At 38.9% G+C, this 27428-nt stretch overlaps 1 protein-coding gene and 1 long non-coding RNA gene across 3 annotated transcripts in view; one reads left to right on the plus strand and one right to left on the minus strand.

Annotated features, from left to right (window-relative positions):
- The first annotated feature begins 3120 nt into the window (after positions 1–3120).
- LOC123632211 lies at positions 3121–3945 on the plus strand. The gene is made up of 2 exons (XR_006733297.1): positions 3121–3575; positions 3662–3945. It is a non-coding gene; the product is annotated as an uncharacterized LOC123632211 (long non-coding RNA).
- Positions 3946–4783: 838 nt separating this feature from the next.
- METTL24 (methyltransferase like 24) overlaps positions 4784–27428 on the minus strand; it is a 91539-nt gene continuing 68894 nt past the window's right edge. For both annotated transcript variants that reach the window (XM_045544175.1, XM_045544176.1), the window contains one exon: positions 4784–6729. In XM_045544175.1, coding sequence (XP_045400131.1) covers positions 6415–6729 — 315 coding nt within the window. In that variant the 3' untranslated portion in view covers positions 4784–6414. The remainder of the gene's footprint in view (positions 6730–27428) is intronic.

Here is a 27428-nt window from a genome sequence, read left to right on the forward strand (position 1 = left end):
AGCAGTATCAAGAGCACCTAATTCCCTTCATCCTGCTGACCTGCCTCTACATAGTGCCACTTAATTATATATTTTTAAAACTCAGATTTGTGTCATAATATTTGTGACTTCTAGCTTGCCATATCTTAAGTAGGTTAAAAGAAACAGCTATTTACATAGTGTTTATTTTATCCTTTAGTAAAACAGAACCTGTACCTGAAGACATCATGGTCCTTCCATTAGAGTTATGGCCCCATCACTTTTCTCTGTGCCCACAAGGAAATTTCCTTGGCTCATACATACTTCAGTCTTGAGAATACAATATCTTTTCTCACCTTGATTTTACTCTTTCAACTATAGTCTTTATTATCCATTTTGTCCTATAAAAACAGTGTGGATTCAATCATTTTTATAAAAATAGTAGCCCCTATCTTTGGTAGACATAGGTTCACATCATCCTACCTTCCTTCTCTCATAAACTGAAAAATTGTTATTGTATTTATTTGTTTATTTTTATTTATTTATTTATTTTGAGACAGAGTCTCACTCTGTTGCCTGGGCTAGAGTGCCATGGTCTCAGCCTAGCTCACAGCAACCTCCAACTCCTGGGCTCAAGCAATCCTCCTGCCTCAGCCTCCCAAGTAGCTGGGACTACAGGCATGCGCCACCATGCCCAGCTAATTTTTTATATATATTTTTTTAGTTGTCCAATTAATTTCTTTCTATTTTTTTTTTTAGTAGAGACAAGGTCTCGCTCTTGCTCAGGCTGGTCTCAAACTCCTGAGCTCAAAGGATCTGCCCGCCTCGGCCTCCCAGAGAGCTAGAATTACAGGCGTGAGCTACTGCGCCCTGGCCCTATTATTGTATTTATTCAATTCAATTATTCTATAGCTCTCAATTCTCTAAAGTCAAGAAGATCTCCAGGGTAGCATTCTTTTATCAGGAATGGGGACTAGCACATGCAGTGCAATAAACAACCATGTCAAGACAAGGACAAATTGTGTCCAAATTTAAATTAACAAAATGAGGTCCACCTAAATTCCAAAGGTATTTTTAATGCCAGAAAAAAACTTCAATAACAAATGGTGATGAAATAATTTGCTGGAAAAATTCAACGTGAAATAGCTTTTTAAATTTATATTCAACAATATTTATTGAGCACCTTTTACCTAGCAGGTTCCATGCTAGACAGTGGGGCTTGCAGACATGGGCCTTACCTTCATGGACCTTACAGTCTGCTAGGAAAGACAGACATTACACAAGTAAAGTATGGAGAGTGTTAAGGGCATTGTGGGGACACACAGCTGGGGGCCTTTAACAGAGGGGTCCCTGAGAAAATGATGTTTGATCTGTCATTAATCCTTGAGAAATAATATTTTCTTGTACAGATAATAGCTAATTTTTATTGATAGATAAATGTTGTTCCTCATTATGTTATAGAACCCACTTGGACCTTTGTTTATTATATTCACCCCCCCCAGGGGTGATATTCAAAGTACCCAATGACAAGTAAGGCAGAAGATAGACCAGTTATAAAAGAAGCTAGCCACAGTGCTGAGTCCATGCTGAGTCACGGTCCTGGAAGCTGCCTTTTGTGGTCTGCATTAACTTTTAATTGCCCAAACATTCTGTGAGAGGCTCCAGTGGAGGAGGACCACCCAGGAACTCAAAGCCACAGCAATTTACCAACCACCATAGCTCTACTGGTACTTTTTTTTTTTTAAGTGTAAATATGTCTGAAGGATTCCATGGGACGTACTTTTTTTTTAATTGACAAAAATCATTTATATCTATGGTGTGCAACATGATAGTTTGTTACATGGATACATTGTGGAATGACTAAATTAAGCTAATTAAGACACCCATTACTTCATATACACTGTACTTAATCTTTTGTGGTGAGAACATTTTAAATCTACTCTCTTAGCAGTTTTCAATTATACAGTTTATTGTTATTAACTATAATCACCACGTTGCACAACAGATCTTCTCTATGGTACATACCGATTGGGTGTGAGTCCTGTACATACTTGGCTTCTGTACTGAAATGGTCTAGTCTAATTTTGAAGAGTCTAGTGACTCTAGTCAAACTTGCCCCCAAATTTTTAAATCCCTTATTATTTCAGACAATCATATAGTACAAAAGCAATCACTAAGAACAAGTTAAAATATTCTGAGAAAAATAAGAAGTTTCTGGTTTTAGAAAGCATTAATTTTAATGAATTGAGAATGAGCATTTCTCCATATATAATAGTTCTAAACATAAAGTATGACAACATTGAGAATATTTGATTTATTTTTCTTGAGGACAGAAATATAACAAAATTATTTAAAGAATTTCAATAATCTCTACATTTAGGCAGTTTTAAGAATATATTGAATCTTTGGTTATGATTTTATCTAAATTCAAATACCTCTTTCAATGTAAGAAAAAGGAAGATGTTTTAACATAAGGTTAAATGTATTACTGAACTCACAAAGTACCAGCAATTGGCTAGGACAAAAAGAATTATGTTATTGCTTAAAAGTCAAACATAGGTTTATCTCCACCAGAAAAGAACAATTATACTAATTGAGCTTAGAGGTACTGCTATATTGTTAAGTAGAATGATCTGTTTAAATTAGGTCTTCATTTTTACACTGGCAAAATATGATGAGCCTGGCTTCCTGTATTAATCCAAGCTTTCCAAAATCTAAACATTTAATACTTAAGATAAGCAAATCTTGTATTTACTAAAAGATCTTATAACCAAGGCAGAAATGTTTACATGAATAACTGATTTGGACTAAACACTGTAAATTCATGAATTTACTTTTTTTCTTCACTGATATAAACATTAGTGGACCTTCAGTCAATTCTAATAGAAATTTGTTCACTTCTCTCTGGCTTTCTTCATTTGAACGTGTCAAATAGTTGCAAATACTTATATGATAAACTATTATGACTGCATCAGCTACAACCACTCTAAGAAAAAAGGAAGGGTTGCTTGAGCCCAGAAGTTTGAGACTACAGTGAGCTATGCTCATGCCACTTCACACCAGCCTGGGCAAGAGAGTGAGACCCTGTCTCCAAACAGAAAAATAAATAAATAAATAAGAAGGAGAAGAAGAAAAGAAAAGAGGTAGGGGAAAACTATTTTTCTTTAATCTCAGATTGTGACACAGTTTATGCTAAAAGGTGACTTCTGGATCTCTTACATCCTCATATGTCTTATACCTAAAAAAGAGCAGTTATTTTTGTCATTTGATAAGAGCATTATTAAATTTGTATTTTTGGAATCATTCATGAACACTGGTAAGAGTTAATTAAGGAGATGCACATCACAGATATTCACATTGTAGCTCATTTATCTGCAAGTCAAAGAGTAGCTTTAAGCAAAGGAGAATCACACTGCAGCTCCAAATGACTGTGCTCTTTCTAAAACTCAGGAAGAAAGTGCCAAGTACTAAGATAAGCCAGAGCAAGAGTCACTTCCAGGCCTTCTAAGAGCTTTTCTGGCAACCTAAATGTATCGACAGAGAAGTTGCTGGGTCCCCATATTTCTTCAGTGAGCCTCCATTTGGCAGGAATAGTTTAATCAAGTAGATGGTTTAAGGTAAGCAAACCTGCAAGCTACAAAATAATTCTGACTCTCACAGACTTGGAGGTCTTATCTATTTGTTGTTTTGTCCCCTTTTACAGATAGGGAAGCAAAAATGTGTCCTTCAGACAAAGCATCTTATATTTGGCAAAGGTTGCGGAGGCAGCGTTGTGGAGGAGACCAAATACAGGCTTTGTGGGATGTGAAACACCGAAATGTGGATTCCTGTTGCTCCATCTACTATTGAGTCATCTGAATAAGCCATTTAACCTCAGTTCTTTTTTACCCATCCAAAGAAAAACTACTGGGGTTGCTGGGAGAATTGGGAATAAGTTATGCAAATTGTTTGGCAAACAGTAAGCTCTCAGTAAATAGTACCTCTTGATTGTTTGTTGTATTCCATTTGTGTTGCTTTTGTTGTGGTTACAGTGGTGATAATTATTGTCTTTGCCTGTTCTTCACAAGCAAACAACAGTGCGGCAGTATCCTGGTCCCTCTGGTGGCCCCCTAAGACATCGTTCTCAACAGTGGGTGATTCTGCCGCCTAGGGGACATTTGGCACTGTCCGCAGACATATCTGGTTGCCACAGCTTTGGGGAGGGGTAATGGGGGGTGTGCTCCTGCCACCCGGTAGGTGGAGGCCAGGGATGCTGCTAAACATCCTGCAGTGCACAGAATGGCCCTCCCACCTCCAATAAAGAATTATCCAGCCCAAATGTCAATGGTGCTGAGGTTAAGAAACCCTGGCCTACGTGACAAGCATAATAAATTCTAGAGGCAGGGAGACTTTAGCAACCATCAGAATATTCATCATAAATTTCAAACTATCCATGAAGAGATTAAGGGACAGTTTCAGAAATAAGCATAAAATAAGTATGAATAACTATTAAACAGGCTGCCTAGTTGGTGGGTGTGGGTGGGTATGTTTGTGATTTATTCTTTTTTAACAGGACAGCCATTCTTGCTTCAGACATATATGGTGTGATGATGGCAATGTTCTGCACCACCGATCTGGAATAAATGGTTAACTTGCCCCAGACAAAGGGGGCTTTCAGTAATGCCCCAAATCTCCAGTTTCATGAATTACGAATCTTGATATGGGTGTGTACATATCTAAAAGTTGATCAGACTGGACACTTAAAATTAGTACACTTGTCATACTTTAGTGTATAAAAATGTTTATTTCAGTATATCAAAATTTATGAAAAAAATATGTGATATAATCCAGAAGTGGGCTAAAGTTAGCTTTGCTTTGGAGATGACACCATAAAAACTAACAGTATAAACCACTTTAGAGTTTTTATGGACCCTTTTGCATATTTGAAATACCTACGTACATTGAAATGACTAAACTGCCATTTCAAATCACACTTATTCAAGCTGGGCCTCTCAGCTCAACAACTTTTATTATTAGGTGTACTATGAGTTTTAAAATAAAAACCTCATTTATATTTTTAAAAAACCATCACAACTAACTCAGAAAGTCTTGTTCTCTTTGGAACTCAAGTTAGTGAGATCATTCCATTGTAATATATTTTGGATTCTCACTTGAGGAATGGCATTTTCAAACCCCTGCAAGAAACAAAGAGAAGGTGGGAAATGTCTGAGGATAGGAGGAAGTACAAAGCTGGGAGAAAGGTTGAAGTCTAGTAACAATATTCTTCTACCCCCTCCCTTCCCCCAAAATTTTGAACAATATACATACAGTTTTTACACTCTCAAGATGTAAAAAAATACCAAAAATATAATTAATTTATAATTAGACAATAATTTGATTTATTTTTTATACTATGTAACTTATTGGAAATAGGATTTTTCTTAATTGTTCAGAGGAGTAATGTCTAATCTTGTAAATAGGAATGATAGAGATCATTTGAACTATTAAGAACCTAAACTTTCCACTTAATTTTTTTTTTTAATGTAAAAAGGATTGGTGCTACTGAAAAACTAGATGACCATCCTAGGAAAGAGAGACTGTGGCCCTCAGGCCGCAATCTTATCAATGCTGCCAACTGGCAGTAAAGAAAAATGCACTTAGCATTTGAGATAATGTATTAAAAAAAAAAATTAAACAGCATAGGCAAGTCTGTTAGAAAATCATGTTTGAAGGCAAAAAAGGCAGCAGCAAAGACACCCATATTCTGCTTTATGCTAAATTTCATAGCAAATGAAGGGGATTTCAGGTTACACATGACAAGAATCTTGAGTTGAAGTTCTTGACAGTCTAGTCTTTCTAATTCAGTGACAGAATTTGGTGTGTCTGAGTTCCCAGAAACCAGAATGATTGTTTCTCACGAAGCCACAGCATGAGGAATTACTGCAATCTATAAGGTTTCAAAGAATATTACTGACAAGGCAAACAAGCAAACCCTTGAGAGAGGTGAGTCAGAGTCAAATGAAAGGCACTATTTTAGACAGTAGGCAATGAACTTAAAAATCTCATCAACCTAGTAAAAATGGAAAACTTACATAATCTCAACTAATGCTGGTGAATTCATGGATTATAGATATGTAGTGAATTTTAGGGAAAACTGGGCTGAGCAGGGGATTATCTTTCAAGTTAAAGTGGAGGAGGGCAAGCATCCACACTCTGTCAGAGGCAAAAGGCAAAAAGCCTGGTTCTGGGCAAATGGGAGTGACTGTGTGCACCCCTTCAACGAGTATTAACTGTGTCCCTGTCACATGCCGAGCACCACGCTCACTACATGCCCTACAAAGGCAATACCACACTCCCTGCCTCAAGCAGGTACAGCCTAGTGGGAGACTGGGAGAGTAAACCCATTATTAGAATCATGGACATGTTCCATTTTGCAAATAGTCATATTCCCTCATGTTCTTGATGAGGTCCTGCTTCCTATTTCCACCTTGTATTCACCCAACTCAGAGTATAACAGCTACTTGCATTGAAAATGTCTTTCTTCAGGAATAGCTGAGGTTTAGATAAATCTTTGTAACTGTGAAAAAGTCTGAAATCCTTTAGTTCTAACTCTTTGAGGAGGCTGTACCAGAACCGCACGACGCTGCTGTCGCTACCGCTGACCTCGAACCCAGGCCAGTGGAGATGGATCTCAAAGATGAGCTGTCCAATCTGCTCGAGGACATCTTCCAAAATAAGATTTTCCAAAACTTTCCATTCTGCGCTTTCCAGATCTGCCTTGAGAACGTCAATCTGTAACACAGCAATGAGATGAGATTAGCAGATTTGACAAATCACTGTTGAAAATACCATCTTGTTATTAAGAGCCTCATGTTCTAACAACCTAACAACCTCCTAAAGAAGCAGAACTTATTTTAGAGTTGGAGGAAATTTTCTAGTGGCTGTTTATGACATGAACTTCTAACCTTATTCCATATTAAATGTTAATATACAAATAATGAAATCCCAGGCAGAAATCATATTGGACCTTCTTGCTTTCTGCCCAGTGGGAATGGACACCCAAGAAGGAGAAGCTGGAGTGTGTACTGTGGAGCTCTGTGCCCACAGCCTTTCCCCACAAGCTCTGTGCCACTCCAACGAACCCAGCCAAGCCCTGACAGAATGGTGGCTACAAGGAGGCACTGACAGAGGGCCACTGCCTGCAGGGACCACCTTCCCAGCCTCATCCCCCTCCAACATCATCAGTACTGGAAGCCAAGGAAAGAGTTCTCGGGTACCTGAATACTGGACTTGTAAGAAAAGTAGTATTATTCCATGACTTCTTTTAAAAGTATTAATATATACTAGTACAGCATTCTAAATTTTAAAAAAGCAACACCATCCTCTGCTCATTTAATGAATACAAGTTCATATCTCAGGTGAGATGGAATAAAGGAAGAATATGAGGGGAGAGAAATATTTTGCAATTAATCCAGTTATGAGAAGCAGCTCCGTTTTGCTGGATTTGCACAAAATCTATTAGACTAGCAGAACCCTAAACATCTTCAGAAAGCAACAAAAGCTAATCCTTACCAAGTACTTATATGTACCTGACACCACGCTAAGTGCTTCCCCTTGTAGTAGCCACTTAATCCTCTCAACAGTGCTGTGAGGGTGATCCTGTTAGTGTCCCTAATTAAAGAGTAGGAGCCAGACTCAGTGAGGAATCAGTCACACAGCTGGGGAGGCAGCGGTGAAATCAGTCTGTCTGCAAAGCCTGCGTTCTTAACCACTACATGATGCTGCCTCCTCATTAGAACACAGAGAAAAAAATGGATAACCTCAGTGTCCCAAAGAGGTTTTGGGTTTGGAAAATAAGGTGCTGTTGGAGAGTGAATATGGGCCCTTGAGTAAAGTATTGCCATCGGTATACCCACTTTACACTTGCAGAGCACTTGTCCAGGGGGCTCATTTTACCACACAGGGAAAAGCTGACAGCATTCACACACAAATCGGCATAATTAGAACGGAGGGAATCACTGCAAAGGAGCAAAGGCTGTAGTCCCAAGTGGTGACACAGCCCTGCAAGAAGCTACCGACTGAAGCCACTAATATCCTGCTCCATGAAAGTGAAAATATCTTTGCTCATTTAGAAGGTGGATGAGCACCAAGCCCAGCCTCTCCTCTCTCTCGTGCATATCTGTTTGATAAGCTTCTCATGTAAGGCTGAAATCTGAGGCTCTTGGTGCCCCGGAAACATTCCTTGTGTGATTTCAGAGTTGATTGAAAGAGAAAGTACAAAGAATTTACATATAATTGCTATAAAAAATGGGCTTTGCCTGATGACCTGAGGCCCTGTGGGAGATGGCTGCACTCTCTTGCCTGAATAGTACCTCCCGCTCCACCAAGGAAAAGGAATGTGGTAACCCCCAAAACACTGAGCGGCCTTAGAAAAGACTAGACAAGACTAAATATCTGTAAACCAGCTTGTCTGTTCAACAGTTCTATAATCAAAGAGAAAAAGTAAAAAAGAAAAACCTTTCTTCATAAAAGAAACTGAGCAAAGGCAGCTTCCGTGTGAACATACACTGGGCCAAAATAATTCTTGTGAATCAGACACAGTGAAACTAATTCACTCTTTTTTCCATCTATGCTGCCCTGGCACTTCCATGGCTTTGTTTAATGTTGGCAGTTTTAAGCAGAATACTCCTGGATGAAGGGCAGTGAAGCTGCCAAAAGAAATATTTAATTAAAACTTTACAAAATTATCTAATTGCTGCAGAAAGTATCCAAAACTCAAAATCAGCATTGGTCGTATCAGTTCACATAGCCAAGAATCTCTTAAGTTCCTTACAGATTTATTTTCATCGTGGTTTTCTGTGAGTTTGCATAAATTGAATGTGAGCAACACATCAAAGTATTCAAAGGACAGGGTAAAGTTAATCAGCTTTAAAGTGACATAAAACTGTATTAGTGAAGTATAGGGAATAGAATTTGTATATTTTTTCCAAACATATTTTTAAATAAACTATCAATCAGAAGTTGCGAGCAACTCGAAGAGAACCAAATTATTAGGCTAAACCATAGCAAATATATGCTTTCTTTGGAAATCCAATTTTCATTTATAAAATGATAATCTGTCTTAAAGAGCAAAAAGTATTTTCAACACTCCCACCCTTTTTTGATGCCAGTGACTGAAAATCCCCCACTTCGATCAAAACTGAAGGGTGGATCTCAATCACGCAGCCCAGGGGTGGCATGCCAGCAGGGATCACATAGCTCCTCCCTGCTTCCGACCTGAGAGCACAGACAGCCAAAAGGCTGTGAATAAAACATGTTCTGCTCTTCCAGTGAGCTTTCTCTATTTCTTGCATTTCAGAATGTCCCATTACTACAATGACTTTGCAAATGTAATTTCCATTATTACTGCATAATGCCTCCAATATTATTGTTATTATAAAGCATTAAACATTGCTGAATAAGATATGCCACTTTTAGGATTCTAATATCAGCTTTCAACAATTATGGCACTAAAAATCACGCAAATTATTAGATCAGAATAATTAAGTGCCAATCCTAATACAGTTGGGTTAAATCAGGTTTCTGGAGAAAAACAACTGAGCATTAACTCCCTGTAAACTCTGGAATAAGTGAAGACATATTCTTGGGTAGAAGGGTCTCAAAGAAGGTAGATAAGACAATCTTTTGGTATCAGAGGTATTAAAGGAGTCCTTCTATCAAAAATTATTTCCTTTGCCTTGTACCTGAAAAATCCAACAAACTGACTTTCACAAAACTCTTTGAAGAAATGAGAATTTTCATTTTAACTGGGTTGAGATGTGATGCCATCTGGCAGCTTCCTCACCATGGGCACAAGTTTGTCCTGTGATCACCCACCCAGAACTGCAGAGATTCCAGGAAAGGGGAGGAAGGGACTGCCATAGCAATGCACCACAGACTGGGTGGTTTAAATAGCAGAAATTCATTGTCTCATGGCTGTGAAGACTAGAATTCCAAGATCAAGCATCACACAGTTGGTTCCTCCTAAGAGCCACAAGGGAGAATCTGTTCCTGCATCTTCCTGGCTTCTGGTGGTTTATTGGCAATCTCAGGCATTTCTTGGCTTCTGCTCTCCTGAGCCTCACCATCATCTTCACATGGTGTTCTCTCTGTGTGTCCATGTCCGTGTCCAAATTTCCCCTTTTTATAAGGACATCAGCCATATTGGATTAGCACTCACCCTAATGACCTCACTTTAACTTGAGTACCTCTGTAAAGACCTGGTTCCAAATAAGGTCACATTCTGAGGGACCAAGAGTTAGGACTTCAACATGTGAATTTTGGGAGGGACACAATTGAACCCATAACAGCGTTTGAGGGTGCTATCACAATTGGGCTTTTTTTTTTTTTTTTTTTTTGAGACAGAGTCTCACTTTGTTGCCCAGGCTAGAGTGAGTACCGTGGCGTCAGCCTAGCTCGCAGCAACCTCAATCTCCTGGGCTTAAGCGATCCTACTGCCTCAGCCTCCCTGGTAGCTGGAACTACAGGCATGCACCACCATGCCCGGCTAATTTTTTCTATATGTATTTTTAGTTGGCCAGATAATTTCTTTCTATTTTTTTTTTTTAGTAGAGACGGGGTCTCGTTCAGGCTGGTCTCGAACTCCTGACCTCGAGCGATCCACTCGCCTCGGCCTCCCAGAGGGCTAGGATTACAGGCGTGAGCCACCGCGCCCGGCCACAATTGGGCTTTTGCAGTGTGTTTGTGAGTCAATTCTCAGGGCCAATGCTTAGAAGTGTCCTGTTCCAAAGGCCCAAGGGCCAGCAACCATCTGAGGCAATAATATTACTTTATACAAATCCATAGAAGAGCTACAGTATTACAATAGACATGCACCTTTACTGGACACAAGCAATACTCCAGGAAAAATGAATAATAAAGACTTTATTCGTCAGAATGTTATTAAAGAAGAGACATTAATTAAAACTTGGCATTTGCTTTAGATTCAGCTTTCCTTGGAAGTTGACAGAGAACCTGGGATGTTCAATGGATTAGGATGAGTAATATAGAAAATACTAAAAAGGGCCACTAAAGTAAATATTTGCAACTGCTAGATATTGTTTTAGTTTGCCATGGCTGTATCTTAGTCTGTTTGTGCTGCTATAACAAAATACCTCATACTGGGTGATTTATAAAGAACAGAAATCTATTTCTCACAGTTCTGAAGACTGGGATGTCCAAGATCAAGACCCTGGCAGGTTCAGCGTCTGCTGAGGGCTTGTCTCGCATAGATGGCACCATCTAGGTGTCCTCACTTAGCGGAAGGCATGCAAGGGGTGAGAAGGGGTGGACTCCCTCCCCCACCTCTTAATACTGTTGCATTAGGATTAAGTTTCAACATGAAATTTGGAGGAGACAGAAACATTCAAACCATAGCAGACTGAGTGGCTAAAACAACAGAAATTTATTATCTCACAGTTCTGGAGGCTAGACGTCCAAGATCAAGATGCCAACAGGTTTGGTTTCTCCTGAGGCCTCTGTCCTTGGCTTGCAGATGGCTGTCTTATTGCTGTGTCCTCACATGGCCTTTCCTCTGTGCATGCGCCCCTGGTGTCTCTTCTTTTCCTTGTGAAGACACCAGTCCTAGTGGGTTAGGGCCATACCCTTACGATCTCATTTAACCTTAATTACCTTCTTAAAGGCCCTATCTGTAAATAATACAGCCACATTGGGAGTTAGGGCTTCAACCTACGAATTTAGGGGAGGAGACACAATTCAACCCACAACAGATACAAAACAGGTATTAATATTTTTCTATCGTCTCTTTAGAGGCAACCACTATCTCCATAAAGAGTTTTAAAATACATCCCTGTTACTGTTGTGGTAGCCTGAAGTTTCTCCCTTGTAGTTGATGGCTGACTCTGGTTCTAGGTAGTAAAAGTGTAAGCCACCAAATTAATTGGAGGTGCGTCACAGACACTGGGTACATTTTATTTTCCAGAGATGACCACACCATTATCCCCCAGCTCACATCCTTTCCTGTGTGCGGCCTTGCCGTTCCGCCCATCAGGAGATGAGGTCAACGTTCCCTCCCCTGGGCCAGCGTCAGTGCAACCTGTGTAGTCACACAGGGCCCTGCACTTGGAAGGGCTTTGTGCTTGGTTTAATGCTTTGCTGTCACTGTCTTGAAATTCTTAATTATTGTTGAACAAGGGACCTGTCGTTTTCATTTTGCACTGGGCCCCGCAAATTATGTAGCTGGTCCCCTTGAATCTTGATAGGCTAAGACTTACTGACTAACAAAGTCTGGTAGAAGTGACTCTAGGAGATGTCCAAGCCCAGGCCATAAAGGGTGATGCAGCTTGTACTTTGCTAATAGGTACATTTGCTCTTGAAAACGTTAGCCACCGTGCAAGGTGTTTGATTGCCCTGAGGCCACCATGCTATGAGAAAGGCCAAACTAGTGCTTGCAGAGAGACCACAGGAAGAGGCCCTGAGTCAGTGTGAAGAGAGAGAGATGACTGGCCAACTCTCCGCTGCTCCGGCCTTCACTGACTGCAACCGCATAAGAGACCCTGAGCCAGGACCACCCAGCAAAGCCCTTCCCAAAACTCTGACCCACACAAACTATGACAGAGCATAAAGGGATCAGTTGTTGTTATTTTAAAAAGCTAAGTTTGGGACTGATTCATTATGTAGCAATAGATAGCTAGAACAGAGACCAAGTGCTATTTATGTGAATCTTTTTAAAAGTTAAAAGTTTCTTGTATTATGTCAAATACTATATATTCCAAAGCTATGAGTTCTAGAAATTAAAATATACTCAACCAAAAATATTTTCTTATTATAAAAACAATACATAATTACATAAAATTAAAATCATAGATAAGCAAAAATAATTAAAATAACTATAATCCAGAGTTTAAAGGCATTTTACTCTACAACTCCTAAACATTTTCCTTTGCCATAAACACACACACACAATAAAGATTATAACACATATGAGCATTACCAAAATCCATGTTTTTTCACAAAATTGAATGATACTGTGTTTTCAAATCTGCTTTCTAATGTAACAGACCATGAATATCTTTCCATGTCAATAAATTTTCGTCTGAAATTTTCTCTCAAACAAAGTCTCTAAGAGCTTTCATAAAACTCTGACGGAGGTAACTGATGGGCCCAGCTGGGACAAGGAAGACGTCAAATGGGAGAAGCTCCAGACCTCAGTTCAACAAGAGCAGCTCCCTTTTGATCTCTTTTATATATTTGGAATCCCTCACAAATTTTCATTTGGAAAAAGAGCTCTCCTGATTTAATAAAAAAAAAAAGTTTGAAAGCCTCGGTCTATAATTTACTTTTTAACAGCTTTTATAATGATTTAAAATAATTTATTTAACCACTCCTCCTTCTGATGTACATTTAAGTTTTGTTCCCAAATGGATGATGCTACAAACTGATGCTATGAACAAATGTGGCAGCTAAGACTTTGAACGCCTTCTATTATTTCCTTAGAATAAACCCTCTGAAGTAGAACAGCAGGTTCAAAGCATGGGCACAGTTTATAACTTTTAATAATTTTATAACCCATATCCCCTTCCTGTCCCTGCTCTTGAAACACTGAGGACAAACCAGGTAGTACCAAGCTAGGAGCCCAGTGCACACAAACCACAAAAGGCTCCTCTGTCACCAGCCCGGTAAACACCCTGTGACATTCTGCAACTTTCCTAAACCCACCTACCCCTTGCTGTCTGGAGAGTTACTGGATTAGACAAAAACCTGCACGCTATTAATATGTAAAGAAAGAGAAAACAATAAAACAAATAAATTTTAACTAAATACATGTTAAATTGTCTTTACATAACTTTTTATTTAAAACATTTTAGTAAAAAATGTTTTCATCTATTGTTCTAGATTAAATCTAGATTAAAAAGATAAGTCTCTTTTTCTATCCAGAAAATACATATTAAAGCTTAAAGATGGCTATTACCCTCAGTTATGAAGATAATTAATCACCATACTAATCAAATCCCTGGCTAAGAGCCAAAGCTACATAAGCAACTCCAATAAAATGTCAATATTAACCATGCAGCTTATCGGTCACCCAACTCAGAAGGAGGAACTTTCCACTCAGGCTCCAAATGACCTGCAAACACAGTGGCTTGCCTCAATATGAGCTGTCTGTTTTTTGGGCCAGAGTCATATACTATAAGGCATTTACACATGCCTGTTACAAAATTTCACATTTTGTAAAAGATAAATGCCCAAAAGGAGTGTGGAAATTGAACTTTGTGATTGAGCTCATCTTTTAAAAATTATTATTTATTTGACCACATCATCTAGTTATTTGTGAATATTTTTAAAAATTGAATTATTATCAAATACCTACCACCCAACAAATCTAGCTACATTCATTCTTCATATTCATTACAGTTTGGGTCAATAGTCAATCATAATTTCAAAATAATTACATCAATACAACTTCTTCCTGCATTTTAGTTTAATTATGAAAAGTTGTTATTTAAGGATAAAGTAAATCCAGGCTTTTCTATATCAAGGCTACTTAAAGGAAGATATATCTGTACCTACAAAACTGGAAGCTAGAAAGAGAATCTTGTTGTAGAAAAATAGAGCAAATTAATCTATCTTGAATAAATAAGAGGATTAAAAGTCTCCTTGAGAGCCCTAGACTTTAAACACACTAAATCAGTTTTGATTATCATTGTCAACTGGCAGAAATATAACATTACAAGATTTCTGCTATCACTAGGGAAAAAGAGATGAGGTTTGCCCTGCATATTATGAGAAATATGGAGGGTCACCCTAAGCTAATGAACTAATAATAAAAGAAAATATTTTTATGTAGTAATCAGCTCACAGAAATGACCTCTGCAGGGAACAATACTCTGCAAATGAATTTAAAAGGAAATGAGGAAAACATTTACAAACAAAGGCTGTTTTGTTTTGTTTTTGCCAGATATTCAGCTTGACCAAAGAATCCAACCAGAGGCTGCTAGACAAGAATCGTCTGGGCTGGATAAGGTAATGTACTACGTAGCCCCACAAATCCAAGTCGGGGACAGGTAATGAGTGAGCTGGTGACAAGTGAAGAAGTTAGAAGTCAGCAGGGCTACTGGTAACAAGCAACAGCAAGGAATCAAGCAGCACAGATCCAGGCAGGATTGAGGTGGGAGCAAGGGACCTGGCCCAGGCAGAGTCAGGCAGAAAGGCAGGACCAGGGACAGCGTCAGGCAGCTGTTCTGTCTTTATTTCTATCCCATTTCCCTGGGGGCAGCTGAAGACAACAGTCATTCTCTGACCTTAAGATCAGAACCCGGTGCCTTAACGTTACATCACCCGGTTAATTTATTTTTCTGGCCTGACTGTATTTATGCAAGTGTTCTAACGTATTTCTAGAAAGAAGACATAAAACATATACAACTATAAACCACTCCTAAATGAACAGATGTATAAACAAGTAAGCACCCAAATAAAATGTTCTCCAGGAAGACATGTCCTTGAGGTTCCACAGGGGAATCTCTACCCTTAGATGTTGGGACCAGGTCAATCTCAGAGCATGCTGGGGCCAGCAATGTGACTGATGCCACATAAAACGTGGTCCAAAGGCAAGCACTAACATAGAGGGACACAAAATAAACTCACTTGGTATTTAGTTTTTATTTTTGTTTTCAACATATCCTGAAATCTAAGTGAGAAGAAATAGTGTCCTGGGGAGGAAAATGATGAAAGGATCAGCAGGAAGTGGGGCCAAGTGTTTAGAAGCAGAAATGAAAGGAGATGAGGGGATACTAAGAGGTCTCAGGACATTTGTGTACACATGTGTGTGCGCACACACACACACACACACACACAGTTGAAGAATGCAGCTTTGAAAAAATACATAAGAAATTGCTTTCACCACCTAGCCTAGCCTCACCTCAGATCTTAGTATCCCTTCTAACAAATCAACCTCCAGGTCTCAAAGCTCTGACTATTCCTTGGCCAGTCATATGTGACGTGAACCCCAGTGCTGCAGTTAACACCATCACAACTCACACTAGATCTATTGGGGCCACCTCAATGTCCTCCATTTCTAGACCCTGTACAGAGTTCTAGGGAAGTAGACAGCATGGTTTTCACTCGTGTTGATATGTCGATTCCCTTACCTGGGCTATAAGTTCCTTCAGGGCAGAAACCTCACTCCTTTTTGGGTGTCAAGTTTCTACCAGAAGTCCTGGCACACAGCAGGTGTAACATCCTAGCAGACAACAAGTCCTGCCCATCTGCCTCCCTAACATCTTACCCATGGCCCCGTGTCAAGGGCTGGAAGTTAGGAATGAGAGCAGCTATGGATTCCGTCATGCACTGGGCACATGTATTGTGTCAGGGTCTTGATCTTCAACACAAAGTCCTATTGGATGGCGCTGCTCAGAAGACACATGCCTCAGGACCAGCTGGAGGGCTTGTGAAAACACAGTTTCTGATTCAGTAGATGTGAAGTGGGGCCTGAGTATTTGTACTTCTAATGGGAGCCCAGCTGAGGGTCGGTCCAAGGACCACAGTCTGAGAATCGCTGGACGTGGCTGATGACACTGGGTGAGTTTCTCATGGTGACAATGCACAGGACTCAGCCTCAGCACAGGCTGGTTCCTTCCTCTTCTCGTGAGCAGATGCAGAAAGTGTCTCCATGTTGGTAATCTTTGACTTTGGAAGGTATATGGTGGTTTTCTAACCAGCTGCTTTCTTAATTATGATACAATTAGGTGAGAGTTTCCTTAACACATTGCCAAGGTTTCAGGGAGACTTATATCTCCTAGAGCTGTGTACAAAAATGTGTGTTTGTGCACACAAGTACTTTTCCAAGAACAGTGGTGGTGGCCGAGGGCCTTGGCTCTGGGGCACATCGCCCCACCACAAGGGTCTGGGGCAGGCTGTTTAGCCTCTCAGTGACTCAGAGGAAAACTACAGGACCCACATCATAGGGCTGTTTTGAGGTTAAACCAAAAATATGTGTAAAACACCATGCACAGTACCTAACACAGAGTAATAGCTCCGTCACTGTTAGCTGTTATTATTTTCACCAATTCTCCATAAGGTCCATCCAAAAAAACTTAATATCATCTGACTTAAGCTAATATCAAAATGTGCCTTCTGTGCTTCACAGCAGCTATGTTTTGGGAAATGACTCACAGGCAAAATTACAATTTGGTACAAGAAATCAACGGAGGTATTTCAAACATAATAGCCAAGAGCCATCTGTAATACAGCACACTGGCAAGTGTATACGAAGACAGAGTTTCTTCAACTGCATTTTCATCTGACAAGAGGCAAAAATGCTATACTTCCTATGCCTTACCCTGGACCATTAGCTTCATGAAGGCTGATAAATTATTTATTTATTTATTTATTTATTTATTTATTTATTTTTATTTATTTATTTTTTTGAGACAGAGTCTCACTTTGTTGCCCGGGCTAGAGTGAGTGCCGTGGCGTCAGCCTAGCTCACAGCAACCTCAAACTCCTGGGCTTAAGCGATCCTACTGCCTCAGCCTCCCGAGTAGCTGGGACTACAGGCATGCGCTACTATGCCCAGCTAATTTTTTCTATATATGTTTTTAGTTGTCCAGATAATTTATTTCTATTTTTAGTAGAGACGAGCTCTCGCTCAGGCTGGTCTCGAACTCCTGACCTCGAGCGATCCACCAGCCTCGGCCTCCCAGAGGGCTAGGATTACAGGCGTGAGCCACCACACCCGGCCTAAATTATTTATTTTTGAATACTTAGTCTCTAGCGCACTGCCAGGCACTTGATGCTCAAAAATATTTGATAGATGGATAAGTGGGAGGATGGATGAAGGACATGAACAGACAGATGGAGGGATAGATGGATGGATGAGTGGTGGGTGGATAGGTGGATGGTTAAATGACCCCCCCCAGGTTCTGGGTTATAAAAGATTAGAGCCAGTAGGGACTTTGTGAACATCTGGTCCAACTTTCTCATCTTACAGATAAGGCCAAATGATATACTCAAGATCACAAAGTAATTAATTAGTGACAGAGATTCCACTTCTCAAACATCACTCCTCTGCTCTGAGTGCTAGATACGCGTGCACACACACACAAACACACACACACACACACACACACACACACACAGCTTTGAGGCAAGTCTACAACTCTAAGCTTCATTCTCCTTGTGAGTTAAAGACTAACCAGGCAGTCACCTTAAAGATGACTATATCTTAGAAAAAAGCACAGTTCCTTTCTTCTCCCAGTATCCCTCTCTGCCAAGAATTTCTTTGTACCAGAAGTACCCAGAAAAGCACAATCTGGTGTTTTCTAAATTTACTTCTGATAAATACCAGTTTGCACATTAATACAAACTCAGATCCTATAAAATGCACTAAGAAATGCATTTTATAAAATAAGGAAAATAGCAACAATAAGGAAAATAAGGAAAATAGCAACATATACCATCATTTAGTTTAAAGGCAAATATAGCACGGCAGAGCCATTGCTTGCCCATGTATCCATTATTCCTTCTTCCTTAATAACAAAGCCCTAATTTCTAGCTGACAACAAGCTACCCAGATAAAAGACTTATGTTTTCTAGTCTTTCTATGGCTGTGTGGCCATGTGACTAACATCTGACTGATAAGACATAAGTAAAAGTGTCATGTGGGATTTCCAGGAAGTTTCCTTAAAGGAAAAGCCTGTATTTAGTGCTTCCTCCATCTTTTTGCCTGGAATGAGGCTGTCATGGCTGGAGCTCCAGCAGCAATATTGGAACATGAGAAGGATTACACACTAGGGGTGGAGGGAGAGAAAACTGGATGGAGCCTGGGTCCCTGATAACTGTGGAGTCTCCATACAAGACTTGTACTACCTACCTCCAGATTTCTTTTATGTAAGAGGAAGAAACTTTTCCTATTTTTAAATAATGTTATTATTTTTTTCACATGCAACTCAACCTAATCTTAAATATATTTGACATATTCTAGTATTCGTGGCTATTAAGAGTGGTGTCCCCATTGGAAAAGTTATTCAGAGTTGAAAGCTTCTGTGAAGTGGTTGGTAGACATGCAATAGACCAACAATCCATGTCTATTCAAAGTTAAAGTTCCCATCTAAACATTCACTCTCCTTGTTCAGCACTTCGGAATTGGTAAGTAACTTTCTAATTCTGTGGTCTCTATTCTTCCTCTAGATTCGAGTACTTTCTTCTTGCCTCCCTTTACTCTGCTCCAGGACCACAGCAATTCTCCTGCTAGAGTTCCCATGGTCGCCACACTACACTATCCACACTATCCCTCCTCTCTTCGTCGAGCAATCTACAACACATAACAAAACTGGGCTGCAAAGTCACACTTAGTCAGTTCCTTTAGTCTGAAAAAAATCTATTAATAAGTTTGAGCCATCATGTTAATGAAGTCAGATCTCTACACATTTGAAATTCTATAATATACTTAAGAAGCCAGATATTGACATTATTTTGACCAGCCAAGGATTTTAATGAAGGCACAGATTTTTTTTAAAAAGCAGAGCAAAATTTAATCAGAACCTCAAGTAAAATAAGAAAGTAAAGATATACTTAGTCTCATAATGTTCCCATAATAAAATTCACTTTAGACAATTTTAAAGTTGGATGTGTTGTCTTTCACCTGCAAAACAAATGTAAATTATAATTGGGGCAGATCTAGATTTTGCAGAGCTTAAAGCTTATTTCATTCGAGGGACCCTATTTTTGAAAAAAGGAATACAAAATTATAAATACACCTAATATAGAATTAGGTGCAGGTCTTGGGAGGGAACTGTAGCCCATGCAAGGGACAGGCCCTAAAGCTTGAGTTTCATTAACCTCATGGTAAAGTCACCTCTGCTTATAATCAAGACATATATACATGGCCCAGCCCAAGAGAAAAGAAAGGATTAAATGAAAGCAAACTATAAACAGACGTATGGCTAAAAGTCAGAAAATAAGAAAAAAAACTGCAAGAAAAAATTCAAGCAGCATGACTTTTGAATTTCCTGTTAAATTTATATAGCAATTAGAATGAGAGAGGAAAAACTTTACACACAAAAAAATAAGTACCTGATTATAACATATACATATCCCCTATACAGTAACCAAACAAATGTGCTAGATACTCAGATATAGATTAGATCTAAAAACCTCTTAGTAAAAATGCATAGACAGTAACTTGCAGAGATAACCATTCATTGGCTCTCATTGGATATTATTTAAAAGCCCTTAATATTTACTTTAGATGTGCAATTCCACATAACACATGCTTAATCTTCTTATCTTGTGTCTACTGGTAACAACAAAACTAATAACCAACTTTAAGCATGTGCTATGTGCCCAGCCAAGTAGTCTGCTAAGCACTTCACATGGAATGTCTCAATTACTCCTCAAACAAGCAAATAAAACAGGTGCTTTTTTTATCCCCATGTTACAGATGGGGAAACTGAGGCCTAGAAAGGTCACACAACTTGTGAGAGGCGAAGCCAAGACCAATTCCTAGCAGTTTCCATAGAAACCTTAGATTCAGAGAGGTTAAACAATCAACCAACATCTATTAAGTGGCAGAATGAGGACGCTAACTGGGTCTGAATTCAAAACAAGTGTTCTTATACCATGTTCTTACACCCCCACAGTATTAAAGGATCGAAGCACAAAATACAACATTGTTGAAGGTTTCTGACTTTACAGTTCTTTTGGTAAAAATGACAGGAAAAAAGCAAATGTGCAGTATTTATTAATCGAATACATTTGCTGAGCTATTAGCACTCGCTGCCATTCCTGGGGGTGAAGGGCAGCAGTCAGGCCTGGCTTCAAGCAAGGCACACACACTTCAGCAGCTGTAGTTTATTAGGTCATTAGAACTGGCATCCCCAACCCCTTGTTCCATGTACTTTTTCTAGAGCAGTGACATTGTCATTCATATTAATTTCATAGCTTCCCTGTGACCAAGTGGCATAATTTGGGGCTGGGACATTTTCTTATCACTTCATGTTTTATAAAATTCCATATAAATTAACACAATTACATAAGAAGAAAGTCACCATGTGCATCTGTAGATGCTGGAATAAGTGCCATGAAGCCCCCATTCCTGCTATGGAGGGGTTTCCTCCCACTAATTCACCCCGCTGCACTCCAGAAATGGATTTTGCTTTTTCCTTTAACTCCTAGATTCTGGTAAAGTCCAACTGTAAGGAGCCAGGTCTACAGACAACATCATATCACGTGTTAAATTGCCAAAAAGATTAAAAACTTATTTGAGACCTAACATATCAAGAAACAAACATATGACATCCCAGCCTCACCCCAAGCTTCTCCATTCCTAGAAAAGGAAAACAATTTGGGAAGCTGTTTGTTTCTGTTTATAAAAATAAGATATGGCAATTGTTAAAAATTAGCAAACTACAAAAAGGTATAAAGAAAATACTTGTTCAAAATTCCAGTCCCAAGAGGGACTATTAACATTTTGGTTATGTTTTTGGTTTGTTTTTTTTTTTGTTTGTTTGTTTGTTTGTTTTTCATTTTAAAAGGCTATGTGTTTAATACTCATGACCAGTTCCCCATATTTCAGGCAAAGATCACTTCAACATCTTGACTTGAGTATTCTAGAGATATCTGCAAACAGCCTAAGCTTCTCTTTGGTGTAACTCAGCAGGCTATCCTAGGATTTTTTGATTCCATAGCAGTGAAGATCTGCCCACACAATTTAACCTACATAGAGTTATATGACATGAGAGCTGACCTTCCTAAAAAATGTGATTGTCATTGCATTTTTTATGCTAATGTGAATTAAGAAGTTTTAATTTTTTTCATGTTTCACAACATCCACTGATTCACACCTGGCAATCTTTGAATTGTATGAGCAAAAAAGATTATAAATTCAAAAGGAAGGAAGGGATGCAGCACCTATGGAGGAGTGAAGGAGTCATCTAACATTTATGTGATGCTAAAAGCCTCACTTGCTTGACAAGAAGGAGGCGGAAGAAGAGGATATGAAGGGGGCGGAGAGGGAAGGGTAGTGTGAGGACTTCTGTTGAGATTTCTCCTCTCTGACTGCCCTAAAACCTCTCTTATTCTCACAACAGAGAAAATAGCAGGACCGCTGCCTAACAGTTGAAGTGAAAGATACTTTTACTACTTTGTGTGGCAAACTATACACTTGTAACTGAATCAAAGAGATCAATACATACAATGGATTTTTTAAAAGTGTGTGTGTTGGCCCAGAACAGAGAGAGTGGAGGTAATCATTAAAGTTTTATGGGTTGTCAACCAGGGAGAGACTTTGTCATTTTGCTTGATTTTGGTGGTGGCTGTTTTTATAATTTTTTAATTGAGGTTTCCAGGATTCCTTATCCTCTTATTCATCTTTCTTCTTTAAAAGAATTGCTGATGACTGGGAAGCTTCAGCCATGATGTAATGTAATTTTATTGAAGCTGGGGGAGTTTTCCAAATGGCATTTTTTTCAGTAGAAACCAAGGGTAGAATGCAACTTCCCCGAGTGCAGACACCATTATTGAGCTTAGCAGCCAGCCAGTTGCTAATCTGTCACCAGGAACACCTTCCCTAAATAAAATGTATGCTCTATATTGCAGGGAGTGGATGGTTTCAGGCAGACACTTTCCAGGCACCAAGAAGAGCTCTGAAGCAACTTAAGTGGCATGAGAATCATTACCTCACAGCCTAACAGCTTCTTTCCTGGGTATGATAATAACATTTGAACTTCCCAGAAAGACAAATCTCTTACAAGACACTATATTATTAATAGCAAGTTCAAGTTATTCTAAATTCCTTAAGTTACTAATGATCCTTATAACAATGTTTTCCATAAACATCTTAAAGGAGATGAATGTGTTCTAATTGTGTTGTTTACACGCGGAGAGGAAAAACAACATCATCTTGGTTATTCTGAAGTGCAGTTCCCATATTTGGTTACTTTAGTCCTGTAAGTGGATGTTTCACTAATGAATTCATGCAGAAGACAGCTTCCTAATATCTCAGTTAAGAACATACATTTTCAATTTGTTTTCAAAAAACCAAATATGATGAACAAGGCTGTATCAATTGTAAGCTTCTTGATCTATGTGCTGGAAATTTTCACCCAGACACATTTGAACTTGAAAAAACAATACACAGGGAAGGATCAACAAAAGAGAGTCCATAGTCTGTGTAAAAAATCTCCAGGAGTTCAAGACCAGCCTGAGCAAGAGCAAGACCCCATCTCTACAAAAAAATAGAAAAAATTAGCCGGGCACAATAGCATGCGCCGGTAGTCCCAGCTACTCAGGAGGCTGAAGCAGGAAGATCACTTGAGCCCAGGAGTGTGAGGTTGCAGTGAGCTATGATGATGCCACAGCACTCTATCCTGGACAACAGAGCAGGACCCTGTCTCCAAAACAATAAAAAATAAAAAAATCTTTATAGTCTACATTTTTAAGTCAATTTTCAGTTATCTATGGCATCATTTCCAAACCCACACTCAAAAGAGTTGTAAGTACACAGTTCATAGCTAAATATCAAGTATTTATTTGGAGTAATCTACAATTTGGATTAACAAGATCCACGGAGGAAAATAATTAATTGCTGATAGTGCAAAATTAGATGTCACTGTTTGTGGGGAATGTGACATATGTCCATTTTCTGTACAGGCAAAAACCCAGTTCAAATTTGTTTATAGCAAGCCCCAGAGGAATTTTTAAATGCTTTAGGAATGAATATTCCTTTTTTAAATGAATTATTAAATAGAGCTTTTAAATGTTTTGTGCTGTAGCTTTAATTTTATTGCTTTCTCCTTTCAAAAAAAATAATTCTGTACTAAAATTATATAATTTTATAAAAATTTATAAATTATTTATAAATTTATAATTTATAAATAAATTATTTTATTTAAATTATTTAAATAATTTATAAATAAATTTTAATTTATAAATATATTATTATATTATAATAATTACATAATATAATTTACATTATAAATTATAGTATAATTTTATTAAAAATTAATAATTTATACTAATAATAATATAAACAATAGCTGTAAAAATACAACTAAAAGAGAAATGTATAAAACAAAAAGTAAAAGACCCTCCTGCCTGCCCACACTTTAACTTTCGGTAGCACTGACAGATGCTACAGTCATTGCTAAAATGCCAAGGCTGACTAATGTCAGCTTCTCCAACACTGACTATAATCAATCTTTTTAATGGTTGCTTGTCCAATATTTTTAATGAACTGAGTCTACTCTCTCAAGAGATCTTAGCCCTGAATTGTCCACCTTCCATAATGCTTCCAGAATTATCTACCTAATTTTAAGCCTCATTTTACAAGTCCCTTGCTTAAAGGCCCCTGCTGGCTCTCTGCAGCCACAGAGTAAATCCAGAGGGCTCTCAGGCCTCACCGGCTCCCTCACAGCCTCCGTTTCCTGCCTCCATGTCCTTGCTGTCTCCACAAATCACTCTTTGTGCCAGCCATGCTGACGTTTTAACCTTTCTCAGCATTTGCCATCCTCTTTTTCGCCTCTGTGCCCTTGTATTTACTATTTGCCCTCCCTTCTTCTGCCTTGGATAAACTCCTATTCAACTTCCAAGAGCCACCTGAAATATCACCTCCTCCGTGCCCCCTTCCTCACTCCCCAAGAAAAATGAGCTACATCTCTTCTGCTTCTCTGTGGTGGCGCTTAGTACATTGTTATAATATATAATTTTTGTACAAATGTTTGCCTCATCTCATCAACCACAATGTCCTTAAAGGCAAGGACCTTCACCATTGATTCCCTGTCCTTGGTTGAGTTCCTGATTTATAGGAGGCCTTCAAAAAGTGTTTACAGAATACATAAATAGTTTTCAATATTATCCAGCAAAAGCAAACAACAAGAAAAATCCAGTCTCTCTCCTTCACCTGTAGCATAAAGGAGGAAATACTTGACAGTAGTTAGTATACAACAAGCACTAACAACCTAAGGCTGACCTGCACAAGGAAAGCACGTCATGAAACTCTGCAGGTGGCACTTAGCCAAAACAGTAAAGAAGGCAAATCATCCCCATGTGTTTCTCCTTCCCACCTTCCTCCCTCACCTCCTGTGACTTCCCACCCACAGCCTTCACTGTCAGATGCCCTCTGGCTGGCCAAGGCCCCTTATCATGGAATATGTACCACCGAGCCATATACAAAAATTTCTCCCTGTTCCACCTCGGCCAATCTCGATCCCCTCAGCCAAGTATCACACAACATCTGCGTGAAAAACTGGGAAGATTACATGACTTAAGTCATTGATACTTAGGCAAGATTAAACTCAACCTCCCAGAGAGGAATCTCTTTTCCAAAGATCATACCTAATGAACCCAAGTGAATCTAACTGGTAGAATACAATGAAGAGTATGTTTATTGGGGGGCCTTCCAGAGGTCCCTTGGACTTGCTGAGTCACAAGGCACCACCAGCCACAACATGTTGAGGAGATGGAGTCAGCAGCTAGACCCCCCATTTCTGAAAGGTTGCCGACACCTGGCCCTTGCACAGGGATTTCCCAGCCTGCTCCTAAGACCGCAGTTGCTCAATATATATGTAGTGAAAAAAAATCATTAAAAAACCAAATATTAATAGAATTAGGGCAAGGAGAACAAGAGAAAAAAAGGTCAAAAGAAGGGTGGCAGATGAAAAAGCATGGCAATACTGGGGGAACCACATAAAAGAGATGGCATTGGCATCCACACAAAGAGCCTACTGAAAGAATCAGAAGTGTACCCATTGCAGCACTTTTTTCTATTTAAAATACTTTCCACCTAAACCTGAGTGTCCTATACCACATTAGCTTAAAAAATTACAAAAGACTGAGCGGGTCAAAAAAGCCCACAGCACTCTTCTTCATGAAATTATGAAAGCCTAACGAATAGCTGGAAATGTCTCTGCTTTTCAAGAGATTAGTTTCCATCCCCAATTCCATCTCATTTCCAGGGCAGCCATTCCTCTTATAGCCACACATGCTGAGATCAAAGGACGGAGAGGCTGTCACACAGAAGACTGACATTACAGGGAGAGGAGCTGGAAAGGGCTCAAACTTCATTATATAAAAGAGTAATTTCAAGGAATAAAAACCGTTTCCAGAGTAAGCTGAAACCAAAAATAGTAGCAACTTTAAACCTCATTTTAGGAGCTTGAGGGACGTTACACCCTTCCATGCAGTTGCCTAGGGAACAGGATTCATTTATCCTTTGCTGTCCAATAATTTCTTGGAAATGGCTACCCTATATTAAATCTATGATTGTTAAATTCACTCTAAATGGAGAAGCCCTCAAAAAAATGCAGTTTAAGTTATAGTAAAGGAATCTTTGTCAGGAAGGTATTATAGAAAGCTAAAGCACCTTTAATATCGCTTGCTGTCCCAATAAATTAACACTCTCCTACTTGGATAGGAGATTTTCTTATCCATGATATCTTATCCTTCATCTTGATTCTTGAATATGGTGTGTTCTTATAAATAAGTGAATTTGTCTTGATTAAAAACATTTATCTTGCATGTCAAAAACTATAAATAGGAAGACTCTGGGCTGAACTAAAACATGCAAAATTATTCTGACTTTCCCCCAAACATTCCAAAAAGAATATTCTTGATAACAGAATGTGTAAGAAGCAAAAAGAATGATGCTTCACTTTCCTCACATGATAAATTTTTTTCAAATTTTGCCCAACCAAGAAAAGTTTGAGTAACTGTCACAGGGAGCCTTATTTGATATTAGCACATTTGTTTTTTAGTAAAAACAACACAGCTAGCCAAATTTCTACCCTTTCTACTTTCTGTAATTCTTTCAGGCCAATCCCATTTGATACCTTCTTTCAGGCCAAGGTCATGACTGCATGGGCAAGCTGAGTCTGTCGTTTCTGGTTCCCTTGTGCTAACTGGAGAAAGGGCATTTTGAGAGCCAACTCTCCAGCAGGTAGAACATTCCTTCTGTTTCTGTTCCTTGCTAATGCCTTTGGCTTCTCTATACATCATTACCTTTTACAAGAACACTAGAAGAGGCTAAACTTTATCTCTGCACTTTCCTCTTTGAAACAGCTTGTGTTAAAATCTAGACTGGGGGAGAAACTGAGAGCAATGGCTAAAGAGGTGGTAATAAGTTATTTGGCAAGTTTCATTTTCTATGAAATTTTAAGAACCTGGCTATACTAGGCCTGAGACCAGAGACTTTGGCCTCAAACACACATTCTCCGAAATCATAGCCATTAGGTGAACAGCAAAATCTCCATTAAACAGAATTTAACCACAAGAGAAAAATTCTTACTTGTCAAAAAGCACTGTCTTGGACACTGTGTGGCTTAAAAATATGCCAGAATAATTTTTTCTCTGCAGATCAGTTTTAAGGGTGTTGAATTATACCTTTTCTATGTTCAGATATGTTTAGATACACAAATACTTACCATTGTGTTACAATTTCCTACAGCATTCCAAACAGTAACATGCTGTACAGGTTTGTAGCCTAGAAGCAATAGGCTATG

The sequence above is a fragment of the Lemur catta genome, chromosome 2 (assembly GCF_020740605.2).
Source record: "Lemur catta isolate mLemCat1 chromosome 2, mLemCat1.pri, whole genome shotgun sequence".
In the NCBI taxonomy this organism is placed as follows: domain Eukaryota; kingdom Metazoa; phylum Chordata; class Mammalia; order Primates; family Lemuridae; genus Lemur; species Lemur catta.